At 32.1% G+C, this 25,848-nt stretch overlaps 1 protein-coding gene across 1 annotated transcript; it reads left to right on the forward strand.

The window, feature by feature from the left end:
- Nucleotides 1-753: 753 nt before the first annotated feature.
- Nucleotides 754-25,567, forward strand: LOTGIDRAFT_159127 (hypothetical protein; the record flags this gene model as incomplete). The annotated part of the gene is made up of 3 exons (XM_009052777.1): nucleotides 754-1,102; nucleotides 24,119-24,207; nucleotides 25,484-25,567. The coding sequence occupies 3 exons, from the start codon at nucleotides 754-756 to the stop codon at nucleotides 25,565-25,567; spliced, it is 522 nt and encodes a 173-aa protein (XP_009051025.1).
- Nucleotides 25,568-25,848: the final 281 nt, after the last annotated feature.

Below are 25,848 nucleotides of genomic sequence, written 5' to 3' on the forward strand. Positions count from 1 at the left end.
ATGTATAAAATGAAATGAATGGAGTTTTATGTCCTACTCTTCTGTACCTACTGGGCTAATGAATACAGGTAACTCTGTGCAGTGTGCAATGAGGGAAATTTTGCCCGAACAGCAGCCATAGCCTATTCTTTTCAATTTCCAATTATCGAGGGATATTTATAGACTAATGCGCAGACTTCATTGGCAGTTTATCAGATATAAGAAAGGCAATCCTAGCCAATGTGAAGACATACAATCATGATATTGCCTAGTATGAAGGCCCATTGGTATTGTATGTCAAGGCAATATGGCTGGATTACTGAATTGATAAAGATTTTGGCAAAATACCAAGTCTCTACCTTATGTGTAATAGTGAAGATAGAAAGAAATATCAAATTTGCATTAGCTATGGGAACTCTCCAAAGGGATGTCAAGTTGGTCATTCAAATTTCAAAGTGATAATCTGTATTCATGTTTTTTTTTTATCAAAGTGATATTCCAATTTCAACTCACATAAGAATAATCAGAAAAACGGAATAAGGAATGAATAAGCTATATATATTATTAGCGTGTGTTTCATGCAAAACAGATACTGCTTACTCTTTTCGAAACACCTGATGGTACTCTTCTATTCTTTGTCCACTCCTATACAACTTTTACTTTCAATTGTTCCATGCTTGGGACGAGATTTTTGTTAATAGAATTGTTTGCTTGTGCAGACTTTTAATATAGTATTTTTGGTTGCTTTCAGAAAAACTCCATTGTGCCTGTAGAATGCCAGTTGCCTCCTCACCAACACCACAAGATGTCGCCCCGATAGTCCATTTACATCATTTATTACAACCGAAAGGACCAACTTGTATAAATTCTGGTGCCAGCAATATCTGCAGTGCCGATTCCACCACCTTCATGCCAGAACGTTCAGTCCCTCATATCTCTGGCAGATCACCGAGTCACTCTTTAGAGTCACCCAGTCATTTTATCAGCACACACAGTCCGCCATTACTTAATCTGAGCCCGAATTTAAACCAATCAGCTCAGCTTAGTCCTACCGATCAGCAAGGTCAAAGGTCATCACAGTTCTACGATTTACGAGAGTCAACACGAAGACAAAGCATTCAGGGTGAGTTGAATTTTATGTTTTCCTTATTCCTGGAATGAAATGAGTCTTTTTGTGGAAATAACAATGATGACTTATCCATTTAAAGTCATTATCCTGCTGCCATACATAGCTCTTTACAACATATTTTTGAAACCAACATCTTTTACAAGGATAACAACTTAGTTTCAACAGGATTCTGTCTACCGATCTATCTTCTATCTGAGGTCAAGGCAGAAACAGAATTTCACACCATTTGTTCAACATAAACAAGCAAATTGCTTCCTTTAAAGATTCAACACTCTAACCTACTGTGCTACAGCCCATCAACAAAATGTATTATGCGACTCTTGATGTTTTACATCTTTTTAACAACATTGATTTGCTTCAGTAAATCATATCTCAAGTCAATAAGAGTTGGATTGTATATCCTTTAGGGATACTGCTATATCTCAATATTGAATAGTTTATTTTTACCAATTAGCTTAGTCCTTACAAAAGTTTTTGGATTATCAAAGCTTGTTTCGAGTGGGTTTTTAGTAAAATTCTGGGAAAGCTAGTTGATATTAGTATAGTCCACTCAGTTTTTAGGGATTTTTGTCATGAAAATATTAACTACCAGATACAGGATGCAATATATGGGTTGAAACTAGGTAATAAATATGATATATATTATTATAAACCTACTTCTACTTGCTATATTAGGTGATGAATTGCTCTATTTATAATGTAGGATAGACAAGATACCTTCAAGCTATGTGTATGACAAGATAACCATGTTTGTGTCTTCTTTATAATTCATGATGTACTCTTAATGTAGGTTCAAAATTATCAACTGAAACCTAAAATAATTGTAGAGCTAAGATATCTACAATAGAAAATTATTTTCACTGTTAAGATAGTACGCAATGCATCAGTTTTCAGACAAGTGATCTATTTCAGTCTAAGCCCTATGAATCTGGCACTACCTGCTCCTGAAATAGGAATCCCTGACAGCTTTCTCGAGTTTTCCATGGACTTAGATTTCGTACATTGTTTTTCATAGTTTGATCATTATTGTCATTTCCGTAACTGTGAGCAACATTGACTTCCATTAACAGTTGTTTTTCTCAGCTTGTTAACTGTTCTATTTTAAAATCAGTTTTGAAGAATATATTTAGGTGCGATAAGACACCTGTTTGAGCAATAACCTTAGATTTTGTGAAATGAAAATATGAAATATGCTGACCAAAAAGGAAAAAATTGTGTAATTATTGTCACCATACTGATAATGAACAAAAGTGGATACTGATGGCTACTATGTGTAAATGTGACACGGTTAAAATATTTTCCAGAAAACCACGTTAACAATTGAAAAAACGGAATTGAAAAGCCCAATTTGTTGTGATTATGGTTTAAACAATATTTATTTCTACATGATATATAATACAAAAATAATACAATATAGTTGATCCATAGACAAGCATACAGCTTATATTAGTCCGTTTCAACTGTATCTATATTCAAAATGGTTTACATTTCAAATATAATAGAATTTATTATAGAAACCAGTAAAATAGTTCTTTTACGTTTCAAGAGATAAATGAAAAAAAGAACTGAGGCCAAAATATATTCATTGGTATAAAGAGTCGTCTGATTCTAAAAATAATAGACATGTTGTGATTATCTGCACAAAGTTTGGGTTTTAGTTGATAAGCAACTTTCAGAAGTAGAATTTGAAGATAAAATGGTATATTTGCCACTTTAAACTACAATTGATAAAAGCCCAGTAGGTGTATAGAGAGAATAGAAGAGGCCGAACTATTGATTATACACCAGGCTGGAGAATGTTAAAGTGCTGGTGTGGGGAATATTGACTGATTCCAGGCTCTCTTTCTTGATTTTCAAGTCTTGTAAATATTATGATTATTCAAGCCTTTTATCATCCAGCAATTTGGTTTTCCAGTCTTCTCTGGTTTGGTTTTCCAGTTTTCTTTATACATAAGTTTGAGAAGTTAAATTTTTATGTGCATTCTAAGAGGTAGTATCTCTTTAAGAACACATGAAAATATATAGTTCTATCATCACAACCTAGGCCTGTGATTTTATGTGAATTTATTTTCAAATCTCTTATACTAGTCTTTCATATTTCAATTTTCATTAGCCCATTAGTTGCAGAACAGTAGGACATATAACTCCATTCATTTCAAGAAGGTTCAAGAATTGTCTCTTTTGCACTTTGTCATATACGTTTATTATGCACATAAGCTTAATTCTCTCTGTTAGCTTCTTAAAACATTTCTAGATAATATGGCCCCTTCATGAAACTTATTTTTGAATGAAATATTTGACAGACATCAATATGATATTAATCTTTTTACTAGAAAATGGCTGAATTATTATCTAGGGATATTATGATAGTGTCATTTAAAATGTGACAGATTTTTCAGGAAATACAAAAAACTGGAGATAATCGGATAATAATTTGATCTTTATCAGGAAGTTTCCTGATTTGAGGATATCAGTCAGTAATTGACCTCATTAAAACAATAGAAAGTTTATTATAGTAGAAATATATGGGTATTAATCAGGAGTGTATGAGTTATTGCCCATTGTTAAGGGTATTTAAATTAAAGTCTTTGAGGGTATTGGCCTTTAGGGTAGGGATGTATTGAAACTCTAGTCTATAAGTGACTTATATGAGTATATAAATGACCAGTAGCTCTTAGGAGATTAAGAAAGTGTCAGACATATATACCGTATTAGAAATTAAGATTAATTAACTATCCTATAACTTTAAAGTTTTAATTGATATCCAAGTCCAGGTAATTAATGGTATATTAAAGGTGTAAATATAATTTGAGATATATAGCACACTGTGGTTCAATTAATTAGGTATTGAAGACATTGTTTTCACAACAGTTTGTATAAGGATTAAAACTTATTCACAGTTTCTCAATCAGCACATGTTGAAGCACATGTTCAACCACATGGTCTATTTTTGCATTGCATGACTATTTTGTTGCACTTGTAGAATTTTTGTTCTTCACACTGATTGACAGGTACAAATGACAGTGACACAACACGAAAAATCATGCCTGCTTAAATTCTATTTTTGTCAAGTCCAATGTCATGTCTTCTGAAAATATATATCTTACTTATGAGTGTTGTTCATTAAGAACTGAGAATCTGTAGAGTTTAGTTCAAGGTTGCAGTTATCTGACAATATATTATAATTTATAGATTTCTGAAACCAAAATGGAGCTTCTTAGAACATTGAAGTGAAGGTCCAACCTTGTTTCTCCTTGTTCGTTAGGTTATTATGACTTCTGATAATGTAAAAATGATGATAATATTGATAATAAACTCTTTATTTTTCATGGGTCATAATTATCTCTAATATACAAGGACATGATGTCCTATCTAACATTCAACCCATATTATATTGTCAAAGAATGGTGAAAAATTAGCTAACTCCTTGTATTGTACAGTCTATGCATGTAAACCATGAAGTTTATTATTACAGAAGTCTTTTATTGCATATAGAATGGCATGGTTGATTGAAACAATATCTATTGATGCATGAAATTAACATATCAATTACAAAATCTATACATAATATGGTTTCAGAAAAAAGAACAAAGCTTATGTAAATACATCGCCATGGTTGCCTTTAATACTAGTGCTGGGTATCACCAATCAAACAATACAACAGTCACGATATGATACCCATCACGATACAACAGTCTCAATACAACAGTCACGATACAACAGTCACGATACAATACGTATTACGATAAGGGGTAACAAGGGGTAGAAATGAACTTTGTAACTGTGATATTTGGTAATGTAGTTATTAGGTGTGATTAACATTCTTATGAATAGTTTCCAACAATTTCAGTCAAGTCATTGAAAGAAATGAGAGGTCAAGTATTGATACACAACATTGTGGTATGATACATGTATTGTGTCATGTTGTATCAGTATACAGCGATTCCATGATGTCAGCACTATTCAATACCATTGGAATATAAAGATCCAGTTCTTCTTAAACTTGATATATATATATATATATTGATATATATATATATATATATTAAATCAAGACAAATTCAATATAACTGTCAACAAGCAGTATGAGTGTATAAATCGTTATCAGAACAGCTGCATTATTTCTGTACTGCAAATCTCCTGTCACAAATTCAACAGTGTAGGGAAATGAAAAGTGATTCTGAGATGCTGAGCCTTTTTCAGACCAGTACATTGACTTACACATTGCAAAAGTTGAATGCAGATCAGTGAGGGGGGTAAGCTAACATGTCTAGCCTCATGGATAGGGCAATGAAGTTAAGCCCATGTTCTACAGACTGTGCATGTTATCCCTGAAGAGTCCGAAATCCTAAAAGAAGAGTATACTAATTGCTGCTGTCCTTGCAATAAATTTGGGCACTGTGGTGCTTTCCGTCCTCATTAACCTTAGTAAGTGAAGAAATGTAGGACATTCAACTCTATTTCAGTCATATTAATAGTTGCAAAACATTGATATTTGTATGTCAGTGACCCCAACTAGACTAATTAAACCCCTACCCTAAAAATCTAGTGTCATGATTTACGTCAGTAGAGTTCATCCATCGCAGCAAATTTTGGACGGACATTGATCCTTGAAAATGTCAGTGCTAGTAAGTAAATTGCGTCATGGCTCACGCCGGAAACCATTCAAATGACGTCAGAATTCTATCTCAAGTTGTTTACAACTCCTCCATACTAAAATAGCTCCTTAGGGTGTAAATTATCCAGCGTGACCCCAAGCATGTATCCTAATCACACAATGAACTTCAGTCATCTGGCTTACGTTTCGGTATTTTAATGATTTCCTATGAATTAACTGACTGTGTAAGTCTGGCGGCATTTTCATCATTAAAATTCTTCAGTTACATTCTGTTAGATTTGAATACCATGATCTGTTGGTTTTGGTTGTAAGAGATACTACTTTATAGAGGCATTGGTTGAGATCTCAAAAAACATAGGATAGCTAGTGACGGACATTTTGCCAGGAAAGTTCTATAAGCTCTTCCTACTTATCAAAACAACCTTGGATATATATTGTCCATTTTGAATCATTTAACATTATTTTCATGTCCATCCCTAAAATCTGCAGAAGGCCAGCTCCACCCATGCCATGGTCAAACCAAAGGCTCCTATTTTAGAATGCACATTATTTGTTACTGAAAAATCATCATTTTTAAACAAATTGAAAATATTTTCAAATTCACTTTGGATTTTTTAACCAGCAATATGTTCAAAAAATTTGAGAAGAAGAACATATTAAAGTCATAATGATCAGTGATGACGCACCAGTTGTACCGGTAAAAAAATTCTCAAAGTTTCTAGAAGGGATGAAACCACCATTGTGTTTACTAGGTCTACATGTCCACATCTGTAATCTAGGAATCATTACAAAAATGAGACCCCATAAATATCACGATTATCAGACAATGATAGAGCTCGGTTTAAAAATTTTAGTGCTAATTAAAAATCCAGTTTTGATTAAAATCCTGAAAAGATTTCCATGACAACAATAGCGTGTTAATATCGGATAGATTCTGTATAATACATAGTTCGTGATAGGCATATTAGCGCTCTTAGTAAATTGTAAACACATTGAACGACAGTTCTGAGAATACTCTCGGTGTCATATGTAGTCTTATTTTTGAAGCAAGTTTCAAAAGTGTGCGAAAAAATAAGCGTAAATTCAACGTCTTATTTTTAAAACAATAATCCGTGGTCTGAAAATATTACTTTTTGTGAATATAGTGAAGTGTGAGAATAATTTGTGTTAATATTAGTAAGATTTACATTTTAATGAATATTCAAATTTGCTAAGAAGACACTGACAAACATGGTTACAAACATGAAGAACATTGGAAAAGCTTGTGCAACAGTGACTTCTGAGATGGCAGAACCAGATTCAGGTCTGCATGAAATCGTTTTACTCTTGGCACTAAGTCAATACGAACTGATTATTTTTTCTTTCTTAATGTTGTTTCTGTTTTGAATTTATCATAATTTTTTAACATTTGTCAGGTAAGTGAGATTTTCTTGTGAATATTTTCAACTTTTTTCACAGGAAAATTTGACAAATTTAGCTGCAGATTGAAGAAGGTCTTGAAGTATGATAATATTCTATCAAAAGTATTTTTTAATCTCAAAGTATGAAAAATAAGACTGGGATTGTGTCAGATGGTGTCTCATAAAAGCACTGGCCTAGGTCACACAGTATAGACCCATGCTAAAACAAGGCCCAAGATTGTGATGGAACTGATACTGTAGGTTTGCATATTAAATTTCAATATACTTCCATTGTTTTGAAAAGTTTTTCGGGATGATTTTTTATTTCATTCTGTAAAGTTGTTACAGCTGTTACTCCAGCAGATGAGCAGATCCCTTTTAGAACAATTTTAGACCTAAAGTCTTCAAGCCTTCCCTTTATTTGTATTTTGATATCTTCGATCCAATCATCTCTGTAGAATGTAGTCTCATGTTTAGACACTTTTAGACCCAATCTTCAAGTTTTCCCTTCACTTATATGTCTATTTGTTAGATCTAGACCCCTACCAACTACCAATCAGTCACACGTGTAGACACCTTTAGACCCCGTCTTCAAGCCTTGTATTTTGTATTTGACCATGTATGTCTATGGCTAGATCTAGCAGACCCCTACCAACTTCTAGTCTACTGTTCAATATAATCATCTCGGTAGGATGTAGTCACGTGTTTAAACACATGGGTCATTTAAAACTTATCAGATAATCTGTAAAAACTGCCTCTTACTGTGCTTGTGATCAGTACAACTATGTTGTATTTTGTAGGGTGATTTTTATCAAACTAGGTTATCCCTATTTTCATCTTTTAAAGTTGCATGTACACAATATATCTTTTATATCTAATCTTTGAATGGACCTTATGATTTAAGAATTTTTTTTTGTGGGTGACTGAATTTGCACTGAATCATGTTTCACCAAACTGTTGTTTTGGATTTGGGTTTTTGTTTTGCGGTTTGAATCTTGGTCTATTTGTATCTGGCCGTCTTAAGTGGAAGACATGTGACCATCACAAGGTCTCCAGTTTTTATTTGAGTTTTCTTCAGGGTACTTTTGGCCCCCTTAATTCAGACCATTGTACATGCTCTTTGGGTCAGTTGTGATAAAAATCTACCTAATGTCTGGTCCACTACCCTCCTGCTGGGGTAAAGATTTATCTATTCTAATCATCAGGGTAGGGAGCATCGTTATCATATCAATAGACCTTGATTAGATTTACCAATAGGGAATTCAAGCCCCCCCCCAAGCACCAAGGAAACAGGATTATGTTCTGACAGCAACTGATTCCCCTCTGCTGTATTATTAATAATTGAACAGGTACATTTGGTTCTCTGTAGATACAACATTGTACATTTTAGAATAATTTGAAAAGGTTTGTCCTATAAGAACAACAGCTGTCATCTGAGCTACTGTGGTGCCTGGACAATGAATTGATCAAGTATAACATTGGTCTGGTATTTTTACAGGGGTTTGAACTCACAGCGCCTAGCAAACAACAACTGGCTGCCAGCTGAGCTCATTGATAAGATATAGCATTGGATTTTTTTATGATAATTTGAAATGGATTCAAACCAACAAACAACAATGTCAGCTGAGTATTGAGTGGATGAAACATAAGTCATCCGTGGTATTATTAAGAGAATTCAAACCCTGGGCGCTAAAAGAAAAACTGGCTACATATGCTCCAGGTCACATATAAATAATCTTTAAAATTCGATATCTGACCAATATAGGTAATAAGATAAAATATATTAGACATGATAAAATATGATGTAGAGTAGTAGGGTATAGATATTTGGCCTTCATTTCAACCTATCAAACTAGGTATGCTAATCTAAGGGTACAAAAACTAACAACTTTTCTGGGTCTTGACCATTTTATGAGAAAAGATATAGGTTCAATGGAGCATTATTTCAATGGCGTAAAACTCATGAAATTCAAACCTAATAAGTTCGAGCAAATTGGCAAATGTAAAAACAAATAAAACAGTTTGTGACATTTGCTTGTATCCTTTATTGCAGCTCTTATAAAATTTCCTGGTTTGCAATATTTTGTGCTGAATTAAAATGCTTGAGCACTGTGCAAAAAAGGAAATCCATCTATATTTCAGACATACATTAGAAGAAACTGAATGCAAGTACTCTGGCCTGAAAGTTTAAAAAAAAAAACTTTAAATGTTAACTGAATCTTACATAAAACGCATGTCATAAAAAATTGTCTAATATTTAGATCTTTTAATTTCCAAATTTATGACAAAATTTTCTGAAAAGTTCAGTCTTGCAGAGAATTAAAGTTACATTAAACAAGATTGTTATTGTGGCACATTTTTCTCAATGAGAGACAAAGTGAAAGTGTCCCTTTAACTTTAATGATTGTCAGTTAGAAATTAGGTTAAAGGAAATTTGGTTTAAAAGGATTTTGACTGGAGGAAGGAAAGGGAGACAATTGAAATATTGAATTTTTTTCATCTTAAACAAAATTGACTTTGACAGACGAAACTTACAATTTGAATGCCTTCATTAATAAAACTATAAAAGGGAAAACACTGCATTTTTCTAAAAATTGTTAAAATAGAAATTTAAATTTATGATTTAACAATAGCCTTTAGACATTGCACACACTTAAAAACTTTGACAGACCAAACTTGCAAATACAAATTAAAGAGATAGATTCTATTTTCCTGTCTAATAATTGGTGGAATATATATTGTAGATTTCATTGTATACATCTTGTAAGGAAAAGAACACTATATGAATATGATGTTGCCCATAAACAATATGGTCAATGTACCCTATGAACTTTAGACCTTTGACGGACAACAATTTTGAGGACAGGATGAAGAAAACTGTCCATTATTATCGTGTATCCAGGATAAAGTAAAAATAAAAGATGTCGTAAAGTTACAAAAGCAGAAGTGGGTTATGGTAATGTTAAAGGATGTACTCAAACGACTTGACAACCATAATTCTTTTGACGTCAATTTTCTTTTTGACTTGAATTCAGTGTGAACGGTTGAAAGAACGGCCAATCTTATTAAGATTCATCATCGGGATATTCCGTACGTCAGTCACTTGTCCCTCGCTGATTCAGTAACTGAATGTTACAAAGCTTTTTAAAGCATGTTTAGGGAAGGGCTTCTGGAGAAATTTGTCATCCATGGCTGGTTCTCATGGCAAACCTCCTATTGTTATCGTTAATGATTTATAGATGCTGCCATTCTTCCAATAGTCAATTTCATCTTCAGAATTCTTCAAAGAAAACTGTACAAGTTTATAGATTGAATGCTCGAGCATCCTTATCAGATGTTTCTCAAAGAAAGGGAAAAAGTTATTTTAGAATCTGAATCAAGAGAAGAGATGTTATTTTTATAAAGAATTCTCTTGTTGCTTTATGCCTGTATATTTTCTAAAGAAAGAAATAATGATATTAAAGAGTGAATTATGATTAGGTCTTCTCTCAATATCATCCAATAATAGATTCATTTATATTCATTTTGAGAAATGAATGAAGATTCTTATATTTTTGTTTTATGAACTTAACTTGATTATGAATTTTCAAAAAAGATCTGATTTTCAAATAATTTTGTCATAAAAAATAATAGTTTTAACCACGCTTTCAGACTATGATATAAATATTTCAAAATATATCATAAATGGGTACAAACCCTAACTTTAATAACCAAACGTATTGAATATTGGGTTAAAAAAGGGAAGTTTTTCAAAAAGGAACGATTTATCAATTTAATCCTAAATTATTAAAACCAGATGGTCAACTATTGAAATCGGATTATGAAATTCTGTAAAAGGTTTTGAAAGTAATGAAATTTTGGCTTGAAATAGCAATTGTTGATTTGCAATGTTGAATGAAATAGATTGCAAGAAAATAATGGTAATATTTTGGAGTGGGAAATAGTTTGTCATCAATTTATAATGAGTCTATGTTGCAATGTATATTAACAGAAAATCTATACCATATATAGAATGAACTCTCTAAAAAAAAAAGATGATATAATGTCTTTTTTGTTTGTCTTTTTGTGAATGGCTGTTCTTTTTGTGATTAATCAAAAATAGTACTTCACACTGAAAAATAAGAATGGATGACAGTCATCTGTTATAAATTTATATCTTAGGAACATGTCTCCTGGCTTTACAATGGTAAATATTTAACTTATTTTAAAAGTAAAGTAGAGATAATTAGAAATGATATATTCATAAGAAGAGGACCAGGGTGAACTCTGAAATAGGTTCAGGAAAGGTTTCAACCCCTATCATGGCGAGATATTTTTGATTTGAATACCATGGCCTGCTCTTTTATGGATAGACTTGTAAAATGTAGATAAATAAGTTTATAAGCCCATAGATTTTATAGTGCTGAATTCAACGCTAATAATTCAGCAAATAAAAAAATAAAAAAATGTTAAACATAAATTTTAGAATTTATTAAAAAAAATATAAGTTTTGAAATATTCCAATTCCATCCTAGATTTAAATAATAATAAACAAATTTAGAAATAAATATAGGAGAGAGAGTGTTTTAGTGTCACATGTCGAATAACATGTACGTCAGTTTGTACTCAAGGTTTTAACATGTGACATGGTTTAATGTCCTAATTAATCTGCCCAAACTTCCCCTTCGTTAAGAAGACCTAGTCATTTTGTACCTCTTCACCTGAGATATGTTTGAACTAATTAAATTTTACTAGCCGGAAAACAGTCTTGATAAATTGAGGTTAACTTTAACTACGTTAAATTAGAGAAAGTTTATTTTTTCTTTCAAATGTTTCTTCCCGTAGTTTATGAGAAGATCCAACTAGTTTTAAGTATGGCTATACTTAATGTAGTAACGTATGTAGTAGATTCTAGAGCCATGCTTTTCACAAAGAATATTTTAAGACAAGTTTTCGAGAACTAGATCCCTGAAATGTGTTTAGAATTTAGAAAAAATAATTTGTTCCTGGTCAAGGTTCTAAGCAAGATATTTTGTTACTTTACTTTATGTTTTAGTTATTTTCCAAAATATATCAGTATAGGAATAAAGTTGAAAATTAGAAGGAAAAAAACTTTGAGTGAATAAAATTGCAATTTGTTTACCACTTTGTGAACATGCTGTAAAGTAGCAGACGATAATATATTTCATTATTCCTGTAGAATTTAGAAGAGAAAGATGTAAAACTGTTTTTTTTTCAATTTTTCTGGACACTGTAATGATTAGCATATAAATTACTCGTTTAACTTATCTATTTGGATAATGAAAAAACAAAATTCTACATATCATTTGATGAGAGTTTGGTTGGTTGGTTGGTTGGCAGATGATAAGTTAACGTTCGCTTCCAGCGGATACTGATATTGCAAACAAGATAGTTGTTGGTAGATGACAAGTTAACGTTCGCTTCCAGCGGATACTGATATTGCAAACTAGATAGTTGTTGGTAGATGACAAGTTAACGTTCGCTTCCAGCGGATACTGATATTGCAAACTAGATAGTTGTTGGTAGTCGTAGTAGTTGGATGAGATGAGAGTTTCATTATTTTATCTTTGAATATGAGTGTCCTAATTAACCTGGTAGGATGTCCTAATATTGTAAAGAAAAGATTATAACAGCTATATATTCTAAATATCTATATTACCACATATAATGATGGGTAAACCTGCTCTATATAAAACTTGAAACAGGGAAACCAAATTGTCAGGAAATCAAAGTTAGTTTTTTTACTGTTGCTTTTTTTGTCAAGTTTATTTTAGTTTTGAGGTCATTGCCCGTGATATATTTCAATATCCAACAAGCAACAAACCAATACAATGAAATAGTTTTAGTTTTGATTGATTTATGTATAGATAGCTGATAATAAAAATATAAAATATGCACAGACTGGTTAAAAAATTAAAAATTTGATAAAAAAAAAACAAAAACTTAATGTTATGTGAAGAGATAAATCTTGTTTTGCAAGTTAAATTCCCTTTCGTCATTCAGACTTTTGATTTTCCTCACTTTGAATTTTGTAATTTTCTAGACATTTTATGTAGCAATAGCTTTGCACCTTTGCAAGTTATATGTACTTAGTTCTTTCAGCCTGAATTCTTCAATCTTCCAATTTACTACAGGGAGCTGCAGTGGCTCAGTGAGTTAGATGATTGCTTGCTAATCTAAAGGTCCAATGTTATTTTTTTTTCGAAATATTAGAATATAAAAAAAACTGGATATACTGACTCAATAAGGCTAATATATAAAGCCAGATAAATGGTTGAAAGATACTGAATAAGATCAGTGTGTTGGGTAAATCAAGGTGGGCCCTTTCTTTGTCAATAGTATTGATAGTACAAGTTATTATAGATAACAATTTGAGGGTCATCTGGGAAGGGCTGTCTGTGAGGCTGTATTTGCTTATCTTCAATTGGGCTTCAAAAAATTTCATCTGTTTTGTTCGATTTGACTAATTCTATAGTTCATCTAGTCCTTACAAAATTGAAAAACTATTCACTGTTTCTCAGTAATCTGAATATTTTTGCAATGTCCATGATAATCTGAATATCGCTAGTTATTTATATGTGGAGAGTCTTTGGATTTATCAATGTGTTTAAGCAATCAATGCAATGGCTCCATGAAAAAACAACAAAGCCTGATACAGTTTAAGATCAGAGTTGCCTGAATTACAACTTTTGTATTTGTATTTGGATGTGTTGAAAACAATTCTGATGCCCATTTTAATTTCAATATAATTTAAAGTGAATTCTAAAGCAAAATGTTTAAGTCAAAGCTAATGTTAGGTACGCTGTATGAAGTAGTGAACTTGTCCCCGTTTCTCAATGAAACTTGACACCCTGAGATTAATGGAAAACCAGAAGACAAGATGGAGGTTTTTAGTCAAGACAGCTGACTCCTAATTACATCTCCAGATAAAAAAAAAAACTCTTTGATGACATTTTGACATACTTAAATCTGTAATTTTAAAAACTAGGGCATAAAGGTTAAAGGGACATGTTTCCTATATAAAGTGTATGTGATCAGCAAGTCACATGATTAGAGATTGTTTTTCAATCTATTTATACAGATTTATCAATGCAGATGCGAAAGTAACCAAAATGTGTCCAATGTTATTTTTCAACAATACATTGTTGTCAGTGAATGGGAAACTTCGGATTGTCATCACGGCAAGCATTTCGAAGGGTCCATATAGCAAACTATGTTTTATTGATACCTAGGGTTGTAACAGTAGCATGTCTTTCAGACAGTCCACATAGTTAAATCGTTCAATCATTGTCTGTCATCATGTATTAATGCCCTTGACTAATTTACCATAAGCCTATATTACCATGACTGGCAAATGATCTTCTGTACAACACAACTGTGTCAATTTCTGATCAAGGTTAATACTGTTTGAAAGCTTAAATTTTTATGTAAGAGCTTATTCTTTATCTAAGGGAAATTAGTGGGTATATCTACACAATGTTAATGTTCATACTTCGTAAAGAGGATTAACTCACAGCGTTCATAGTGTAATCCTTATATGAACATAAAATTGACAACAAAAAAAACCTAATATGGGATATTTTTTATGAAAAAAGGAAAATTTAATATCTAATATTTATGGGACATAATCTGATTTATTTGAAAATCGTGTGGTTTCAAACTTTCTGAATCAGTGGGAGAGACTTAGTTACCATGGCAACACTTTAATAAATTATGGTAAAATAAGGTGACAAGCTAGTCATTCTGTATGAACACTGGGCCATATTTCACCTTAGTATAGTATAGAAAGAGCTCAAATACTCAGAGTGTGTGATATACACACAATCCAGTAGATATTTCACTCAGTTTTGGCGTCTAAACGTCTATTCTACTTCAAACTAGGGTCCTTTTCTATCTTATATCTTTTTTTTACCCTCATCCCAATAGTCTAAAATAGCTCATTTATTCTCCTTATAGGACTGGCTTCAAACAGGGATTTTAAATGAGGATATTTACTTCTATGATGGTTGGTTTAAAGTGGCAATCTTCAGTAATAAACATTAATGTCTTTGTTTAAAGTGGCAAGGTTCAGTGATGAACATTAATGTCTTTGTTTAAAGTGGCAAGGTTCAGTGATGAACATTACTGTCTTTGTTTAAAGTGGCAAGGTTCAGTGATAAACATTACTGCCTTAGTTTAAAGTGGTAACCTTTATTGAAAACCATAATCTGCCTTTGTTGGATCGCCTTATTTTGGCTTGATTAAGAGATTCTCTTGCCATTAAATGTGAAGAATGTTGCAAATAAAGATTATGGATTTTCAAAAAAGCAAAATGCAGAAAATATGTATTCACTGAAATGTTTCGTCTTAGAATTTAAGTTATATCATATTGTTTTATTTTTGATTGAAAGATATATTTTCATTCACTTTTTTTGTTTCAAATGCTAAAAATAATCTACAGAACAGTTAGAAGTAAAACTTAGACTTCGGCAGAGAGACATAAAACTAGGACTTGGGCAGAGAGACGTAAAACTTGAACTTGGGCAGATAGACGTAAAACTTAAACTTGGGTAGATAGATCTAGAATTTAATTGGTCCAAGGAAATGAATGTATCCTGTTTTGGTTAGCGTCAATATTTCAAACTGGAGAGTTCAGTCTTAAAACCAGTCATGGACTTGTCATTGTAAGAGATTAAAGTGGCACTTTCCAGTCCTCAGTAAAGATTTCTGTCTCTGATAATTGTTAGACTTCATAGTAGAATATTGATCACAACAGTGTAGAGGAAAGATTTAAAGTAGCACATCCATGTTACTGGAAAAGCAAAATTTATGAGAAATTTCAAAGCTGTTTGTAACACAAATATGAAATGAATGAATCTTGAACACAAAAACCAAACTGACTGAGCTTCCCCACAAGTGTTAATATGTTTGAAAAAATGTGCAAATTTCGATATGTTTTGGGAATCCAGAAATTTTTAGCAGAATTTTATGAGGTCAACGTCAACAAAACATGATAGCAATATAAGATTTCAATATAGATTGACACTATTTTTATTGTTTTTGAGAAAACTGACATCAAATGAAACAATAAAAGATTTTAAAAAAGTTTCTATAAAGTTAAAGTGATACCATGTAGGTTTGAATGGGTATATTACACACAGTATAAAATCCATAGAAGTGGTCTGAAAGGTATATAGTGGAGTTGAGTCAATCTTTCTAAAAGGATCCTTGCTTCATTTATTCATCAAATGTCATTCATTGTCATTGCTTAAAGAGATGGTTTAAGATGTTAAATGTACTTCAGATCCATGTGTTTGAGTTATTGTCAGCATTCATTAATACATTTTGCTTAAGTTACAGAGTTTTTTTTTTTCTGGAAAATCTGATGCTATCCTTTTGCGTTTGTCCACTCTGTATCCCTTTCAGAGAGTGCACATTGTTTTTAATGGAAAATTTTCAATCCACTTTCTCTTACTGAGATGGTAATTTCTGTATTTAGTTTAAAGAGTCAACATAATAAAATATTGTTTGTTTGGTATATTTTTTGTTCAACTCTATCACTGATTTCTAAAGTCAACAAAAGTAATATTGGTATAATGTTTTATGCTACTCCGGTATGATAGTCAATTGGGAATCCCTTTAAGAGAGTCCACAATATGGTATATTAGATATTTTTCATTTCATGATTCATGTTGAAGTCAATAAACCAATCCCTGTAGCTTTAAGCTAGATTTAAAGTGACATTGTTATGTTTCACAGTTGAGAATATTGATCACTCCTTCTGTTTCTGCTTCAGTGTTTCAACCAACCTGAATTATTACTGCTGTAGGGACAGGCTTAAAGTGGAGATCTTTTGTTTTCTATCTCAACGTGTTTAAAGATGCAATATCTTGTCTGCTTGGCTGTGTGGCCAACTTTAACGTGGTGTTGTATGGTAGGGTGATAATGATGATAATGAAATACTAATGTAGATACTCAAAGACAAAGCCCAAATGAGCAAGATGAAAATTGTGTCTATTCCTGCCACAAATATATTGTGTAGATGCATTTGAAATTGCGGAAAGTTTTGAAATGACCCCACTCAAAGTCCTGTTATTAACTGAAATATTATTCGGAATGTTTAAAAACCCACCTCCAAGTTCAGTAACTCCCCCCTAGTTACCAGTCATTTTGAATTAACTTGAGATCACTATTAAATCAACTTTGATAAGAAACTAGAATTGTAGAAACCAGCTATTACATTGGCAGAATTTTTAAAATTCTGTGAAATAAAAACTTTTCTAAACTGTTTGTTATGAGCGAAATGAGATAATTCTTGGCAAGATTCCAACATTTTGGGTAGTATCAAGAGAACTATTTGAATAAAAATGACAATAATATTAAACCAGATAATAAATTCAGATTTTTTTAAAAAGAATTACCAGAAATTGGGTTAAAAATTCATTCATTAGAATACATTGACTTTTAGAATTGCTGTTAAACAAATGTTATTTAGAATAAAAATCATGTCAACTATACTGTACTGTTAAATCAGATACCACTCATGTTAGCTACAGTACTCTATTTACAATGGAGCTGGCTTGGCTTCATAGATAAGATGCTTCTTTGCTAACCTAAAGGTCCAGGATTTGATCCTGGCATAAGTGGAGATAATACTCTCGGATTTTTCAATTGCAGTCATGCAGGGAACAAATTCAGAACCCCATGTGCTACAGGTTGTTTACACTACAGATCCTTCAACGGTTGGAAATTGAAGAACGATAGACAGTTGTCCTGGTAAAATTCTCTCATTTCACACTGTATGGCATTGCCTGTCTTCATTAGCCCATAATGTACAGAAAAGTAGGATGTAAAACAGTGTTTCATTTCATTAACTATATTTAACTACCAAAAACTTGGTATAGTTTCTCCAAAAAAAGTTGATATACTTTGTGTGTATATTATAAGGAAGATTGTGATATAATGCAATAGAGCATGCAATATGGTCAGCTATATGAAGACTAAAATCCCTCTACCTTATTTGTAGTTAGACACCTGTTAGCCTATAGATTGATATTTTATACAGCAACACCTGTTATACTGGCCTGCTTTTATTAAGGATCATTAAAGGGCATTCCTCATGTAGTGGGTGAATGGTTTACAAGGAGATATTCATAAGTCTACTGGGAACCTAAAAGTATAGGCTTGCCATCTGTATCTGTGGGATTTTTTTTTGAATGATCAAAAATGAATGAATATGGGGTTTTCGTTAAAATACTTTGACCTATGAGGAATTTCGCTGATTTGGAGATATAAGATTTTGGTTTTTGTTAAGGGTAGGATATAAGTCTAATATACAGATTGAAATATGGAGTCTTGCCATCTGTTGAAGAGGGTTAATTTGAAGGACCATACAGGGAGTGGTATGAGTAATCAAATATATACATACAGTCACATTGACCCTAGTAGAAGGAGTTTTTTTTTAAAGGTTTTGATACTCTCAAGTTTTCAGACACACTGTTAAAGTATTGGGCTTGCCACTATAGGAGGTTATGGAAAGGCAGTTTAGTTGGGTTATTTTTCAGTAGACACACTGGGTTAGCATAGGACTTTACCACCTGTTTGCATGTTAGATTTACTATCTGAATATGAAGTTGTTGGACTTGAATACCTTTATAGACACCTGGGTTTAATATGTAGAAGAAATATTTGGCTAGATTATTTGGTTGTGATGATTAGACAATAAACATTGAGATGTAGAGATATGATTTGGTTGAAATTGGACTAGTTTGAAATGAATGCTCGTAAATTTAATTTTAATATTACTACAAAATTTTGACAGAAATACTTAGTTTTATAAATAATTCTGAATCAGCATCTGAAATATGTTAGTTTTTTCTAATTCTGATATTGGCCCTGAATTCTATTTTTATCTTTGAATCAGCTTCGGACAGATAATAAAGGGAGCTGAAATAAGCCTTGCAAATATCTAAGGTATTTTTAATATAAGACTTGAGGTAAGGTAATACTTGTGAATTGTAATACACATAGCCCTGTTATTATTCACATCTAATTAGAATGGAGAAAATAGCTCTAAGGATCGGTTTCAATACCTGAATATTGCCTTTAGTGCAGATAGTTTCAAGGTGGTACAAGACATGTTATGGTGAATGGATTTTAAAAGCATGCCCCTATAATACCAGAAAATAACATGGTTCAATGGTTGTACTCCACCATATCATTAAAAAAAATTCTCTTTCCTGTGAGTGCCTCATGTTTTGGTTTGAAAAGTCTTAATATGGCATCATATTAAATGATTTTCAAATCCAAACGTCCAATTTAGAGATTTTTTTTGGTGACCATGAACATTTGCAAGTTGACATATTACGTGCGAATGATATAAGGAATCCCAAGCTGATTAAAAAGCAAGTCAAGTTGGCCACAGAAAATACACAAAGCATTTAGAACACCTACAGCCAAAAAAACCCCAAAAAACAGCACATCTTTACCTGTATTTAAATCAGTCTGGAGGAATCCAGCTTTAAGATATATGTTCAATTACTCATACCTGCCAATCAGATATTTATCTTATGGGGGAGTCAATTAAAAATTTGAAAAGTTCAAAGCACTAACAAACCTGTAAAGAAAATTTTGAACTGAAAATAGCCAATGGAGGTGGAGACAGATTACAGCCTATCATGTGATGGCTGATTTCTAAGTTTAAATTCAATATGGAGGTTTCTTTTTACATACTACATACATAATTGGTCGAGGTAACTTGACTGTGTATTAGGGTCACGGATTTCATCAATTTGCACCATTCCAATTTTCAGTCATACGTCTATGGGACACAGGCTGTAACTCTTGTGGATATTGATATAAATTAGGGCCTTTGTGATGGTGATAGTGTAATTGCAAGAATTACATACACCTGATTGAAAATTGGAATGATGCTAATCGATACCATCAATATCCCCTATACACATGAAATTTTTAGAAAATCTCTTTACAATCCCTTTAACTGATTTGAATTTCACACTCAATACTCCTGAGCTTAGTAAAGGGGAAGGGTATGGGCCTCAAAAAAACAATTTGAATAATGAGATGGACGGGAAGGTCATTTTAAGTCCGGACTTGTTGCTCTTGTGTTGTCCCTTCTTGGTTATGAGGTAATCTCAAGATCTGGAAAGTGCAAGAAGTTCACATGCATTATTGATTATATATATCTCTTGACGATGCAAAAAAGACAACCAATATGTAGAAAAATTAAAAAAATTATTCTATTTTCAAAGAGAAAGAAAAACTCCTAAGATTATTTTTTTCAATTCTGAATTGCACTAGACAAAAGTTCCATATTTTCAAAGAGTTCAATGTCATTTATCAACTTTGATATTATACACGGTGGGGTATTTTCATTCTCATTTTATTTCTGGGAAATTGATAGGTTAGATTGATCAAAAAAAATTATAAGATGTCTTTTGATTTTGACAGAAAACAAAAGACTTTTTCTTCTATAAGAGAATATATTTTATAAAATCATATAGTAAATCTTTTTTAGAATGAAAATCTTGTAATATTTTCTTATGACATTTTGTTTTAAACAAAATGAATTGATAAGATCTCCATTTTTTGTGTATTCTACTATATATTTTATGACCTGGATGAAAATTTCTTGTGTCTTTTTGGATTTGACACATACGCTTATTAAACCAGAAATATTAATTTGTTTCGTCTGTCCAGTAACAATCCTTTTTCTTCTTTTTTGCATGACATACATACACAGGACTGTCCCTTTAATTTGGCTAAATTGAGAAATATCATCTTTATAAAATATCAAATTCAGAGGAGTGACTGTCCCTTAAAATTTCATTTACATGCTTTCTACAAGGTTAAAATTGAAACATAAAACTGTAAATAAAATTAAGAGTGACTGTCCCTTTAAATTTAAATTTAAATTCTTTGTGCCAGATTTAGATAGAAAATTAAAAACTGGGTGTAAATGGTGAAATATTGTAGAGTGTACCCCAGGTTGACTGGTACAGTTTTATTTACTAATCTATTTACCACCTTCAATACTGAATATAGAAAGTAAACAAGGACATGGAAGAAAGGAACATGTCTATACTCCCAGCGGTCGTTGATATAGATAGATAATCAAGTAAAACAAAGGAAACCTAGACTTTTATTATATATTCTTGATTAGTTTTTATTGTCAACTATGGACCATCTTCCCACTACCAATAAACATGTTATTGTTGTTGACTTGATTGAAATATTTGGTACAAAGCAACATTAGTGATTATGTCTTCAGATTTTACAAAGCAGCATGGTCGTCAGATTTTTTATGTGCTTCGGGGACAATGATAGCATCAAATTTCACCATTCCAATTTTCAGTCAGATGTCTGTGGTTCCTGCAATTCCAATAAAACTAAGTGTTTGATGATGTCACTAATCCTAAAATATGCTTTATCATATATGTCCCTTCACGATTAGTAACATCAAACACTTACTTTTAGTGGAATTTCAGGAACCACAGATGTCTGATTAAAATTTAGAATGATTCAAATTGATGCTATCAGTTTCCCTGATGCATATAAAAAATGAGAAAACCTCTTTACAATCCCTTGAAGCATAGATAGTGAACAACTTAGTCTAATTTAAACCTCTTGGCAATTATCTTTCCTCGATTTACCCATTTACAGCTGGGTTGACTGGAATGCCTTATTAAAGATCACCAGACTTTCTCAAGCCAACTGAGATTAGAACCTTCGATCACCATTTGCTTTGCTTTCCGAGAAAATGACATAAAGATTCCAAGTCTCTAACCGAATGTGCTACAACCCTTACTTTAAAAAGTCAGTTGTATCTGGGTTGAGTCAAACTTTGTCTTGATTAGTGAAGATGACAAATAGTAAAAAAAGTGTCTGTTGTTTACTTGGCATATATTTATCTTTAATTGTTTGACTCAGTTCTAAGTTTGAACATTTCACTGACACAAAAATACCAAGGAATTCCATCCAGTTTTGATGAAAATATGTGGAAAAGGTTGTAAATAATGACGGTCGTTGAAATATGCAGAGTTATCAAGGAATTCCACTATAGTCCCGATCTAAGTTCCTATTTCTGTTTTATTTGCTGATCATGTCCACTGACAGATTCTTTCTGGTGACCGGCTGTCGGCTGGTTTGATGCAAGCGGTCTAATTATATTTAACCATCATGTCCTAATGGAGCCCAAAACAGATGTCTGTTGAATTTCTAAGAATGGTTCAAAAAGCATTAGAGAAAATATTTTATTTTCAATTCTAATAGAAGAATCCCTCTTGTTGAGTTTTTGGTGTTATAGAAGAAATTCTCCTATAAAAGCAATGGCCAAGGTCACAAGAAGAGAACAATTCTACAGAGGGAACATGTTTAATAAAAAAAAAAATAGATCTTTTATTTTGTGTAAATGGAAAAAAGACAGTTTTTATTTCCAATGTAGGCTGAAGACTTGAAGTGGAGGTGAACTTGTCATTTACACACCAACCTTAAGACCAGCGGAGAATGAATTTGACCCACATTAATCTGCTAGTTCACATCAAAAGAACTTCAACTTCTATGAATCTTGTGCTCTGTCACTATTTCAGTCAAACTCTAAAACATCTCTTAATTCAAATAACAGCCAATTTCCCTCGGCGTATTTTGATGTTTGAACCATAGCAGTTATCCTGAACAGTTTGCTAGTAAATTAGAAAAAAATAACCTGAAATAAGTATCTTATCGTTGAAATTTGCACACATATTTCATCGATTTTTGAGTACTAATTTTCTCGAATTCATTTTTCCATTTTACTTTAAGGATTATCTGTAATTTAACTGTAGACTATTGTGCCTACATAATATTGGAAATATTTGAAATACTTTCCTTTGTTACTTCATATAAGATACATGAATTCATACAAATATCTGTATGTGTGATCCTCAAAAGCCTGGATGAATATGACTATATAAGCTTTTTTCTATAATAAATATCACAATATGTCTGGATGAATATGACTATAAGCCTTGCTGAACATAATTGGAAATATTTAAAATTTGATTAGAATAAGCAGACAGTCATGTTCAAAGCATTATTTAACATTCTAAACAAACCAGTATAAATATTTGACTGTGACCTAGTTTTTTTCATCTCCAGATTGTGGGTCTGCCCAGTAATATGTAATATGAAGGCCAATTGTAAAGTTATTATTATTTTGGCTGTCTGCCAAGATTCAGTATAATTTGTATAATGAAGAATAATTGAGGTCACATGGGGTCAATGCCAGCTGACAGACCCGCTGGTCAAATTCTAATAAAGCTTGTCAAATCTCATGATGGTGATGGTGGATGTTTATATCCTGATAAAATCAAAAACAGCCCCCAATTTTAAAATAAATGCCCCTATCTTATATTTAAATACTATAAATAGTATTACTATACAAATTTGAATATTCAGATATACAATATATATTGGTTCCTCATGCTATTTTCAAATTATAAACCCCTATGTGTAAAAGTAATCATGTCTATCAACATGTTAAAATACTGGTTGAACAGATATCAAAGTTGCATATTGTATATCATTTTCATAGCATTGTAAAGCCTGATCTTTGAGATATATTTCCTTTTGTAAGTTACTTTGTACACTAAGTACGAATTTCCATTTTAACATATTAACCTCAATATTTGTGAACATTTAACCCTGTGCCGGTGCCGTTTGTTGGACAGTAATTTGTTATATTTCAGCCACCCTAATCTCTAAGATAGAGGAAATTTTAATGGTTTTCATGCTGTATCAAAAAAAGGGCTTGAAAGTTTTGCCTGCATACCACAAGCATCTGTAATGGTGTATTTATGTATCTTGAAAATAACTCTTTCAAGGTTGTATCTGCGTGCGACAAGCGTCTTTTATTCTGGGTTAATGTATTCATGCCAGACAACTCTTACAAAGTTTTGTCACTGTGCTGCAAGCATATTTAATCGTATACTCATGTTTTTCATCCTGTACTTTCAGATGTTCATTTAAATTTGAGTCAACAAATGCAACATAGTCCCCAGTTATTATCAGGAATTTTAGCCGCTGTAGAAGATTCCGATCGCAAGGTAAGCCGCCATTTTTTAAATGTAGTTGATTTTATATTTCTCTAAATCCTTAGAGGAATGATAACAACTTATTACAATTGGTAATTAGTGCACGTTACAAAAATACAGACAGCCAAATACAAACTATATGGTCTTCTGGTATCATTATGGAGCAAAAAATTAGAAATAAATTAGAAAATTCCGAAATAGTCTAGCTCTTTGACTTGCATACTTAGTTCTCTGTAAATCTCCCTTATAAACTAAGCTCTTTCAATTAAGTGCAATGTAATAATAAAAAAATGTCCTTGAGATTTGCATGTTCCAATTAATTCTCATGACTGAAGACATTTTCATTCGTAGGAAAATTTCTCATAAACTCTCTGAAAATGCAGAAATTTTCATTAAAATTGAAACTTTAGTTTTAAAACGAACTGAATATTATAAGGTATATAAAAAGCCTTTATATAAATCATCTTGTCAAAATTCTTCTGCTTCTTTGCTGTGTTTTAATGAGGGCATGAAAACCATGGAAAAGTGCAGGCCTGCATAATGTGTTAATAATGACGAGAAAAGAGAATAGCACAGCATGAATATAATGAGTCTCTTGGTATTTTATGCACATGTTGTGTACTTTGCGTGCATTTTCAAACGTAAAAAACATGATACAAAAAGGAAAGTTGGGTTTCAATGAGATTGAGTTTCTTTAAAAGTCGTTTCTGTAAAATTTATGACTAGTTTGTGAATTTACAAGTTTCTCCTGAAATGTACTTAAAGCGACAGGCTAACTGATCGTAAACTTCCTTTAGGAACAAATTACTTGAAAATGACTTATTTTCATGAGAAAATTTGATGCATGTAGAAACATTGCCATACTTTGCATAATGCCTGTTCGAATTTGTGGGAAATCAAATAGCCAGTTTAAAACTTGACTTAACAAAGCTTCTTAAAAAGGCATAGTGGGCTAAATCATCTTCACAATGGTCAAGGTATTAGGAATTTTGTCTTATACCTTGACTACAATAGCCACTATTCAAGTATCACCACAGTTTGTAAATGCAGTGATTGGATTGTAAACTAGCGAATACAGTAAATCAGAGCCATCTTCAGAAAGTCGTGAATAATAAGCCATAATGTTCACAGTTTTTCTGTCAGGTTCTAATTGGCTGTTTCTGCTAGCGTACAATCCAATCAAATAGCTGCATTCTGTGATTCAAGAACAGTGGCTATTGTAATCAAGGTATAAGACAAAGTTTATATTACCTTGGCAACTATAAAGATGAAGCTACATTTGATGTAGGAATATAGTAGACATTGCCAGTTTAAAGATGAGAATCTTTATGAAATATTGTTATGGAGTTTTATACTTGAAGATAAACGTTAGATCAGATATGAAACGCAGCCAAGACTTTATCAAGCTTTATTTAGGACTTAGAACTGTACAACATTAAGGATGCAGGAAAATGATAAGATAATATGTTTGGTCTTTGGTTATGATAACTGTTTGCAAAAGTTAAAGGGCCAAGTTATTAAAATTTTGAAACACATCGAAACTTTTATACATCTTTCTTCCTCTTGTCTTTTGTCCTGTTTTTGTTTTGTTCTGTTGTGAACTAGATCACCCTTGAATGCATCTTCACAATGTCAAGTTATTACGAACTTAGT

This window comes from Lottia gigantea, assembly GCF_000327385.1.
Source record: "Lottia gigantea unplaced genomic scaffold LOTGIsca_19, whole genome shotgun sequence".
Taxonomy (NCBI): Eukaryota; Metazoa; Mollusca; class Gastropoda; family Lottiidae; genus Lottia; species Lottia gigantea.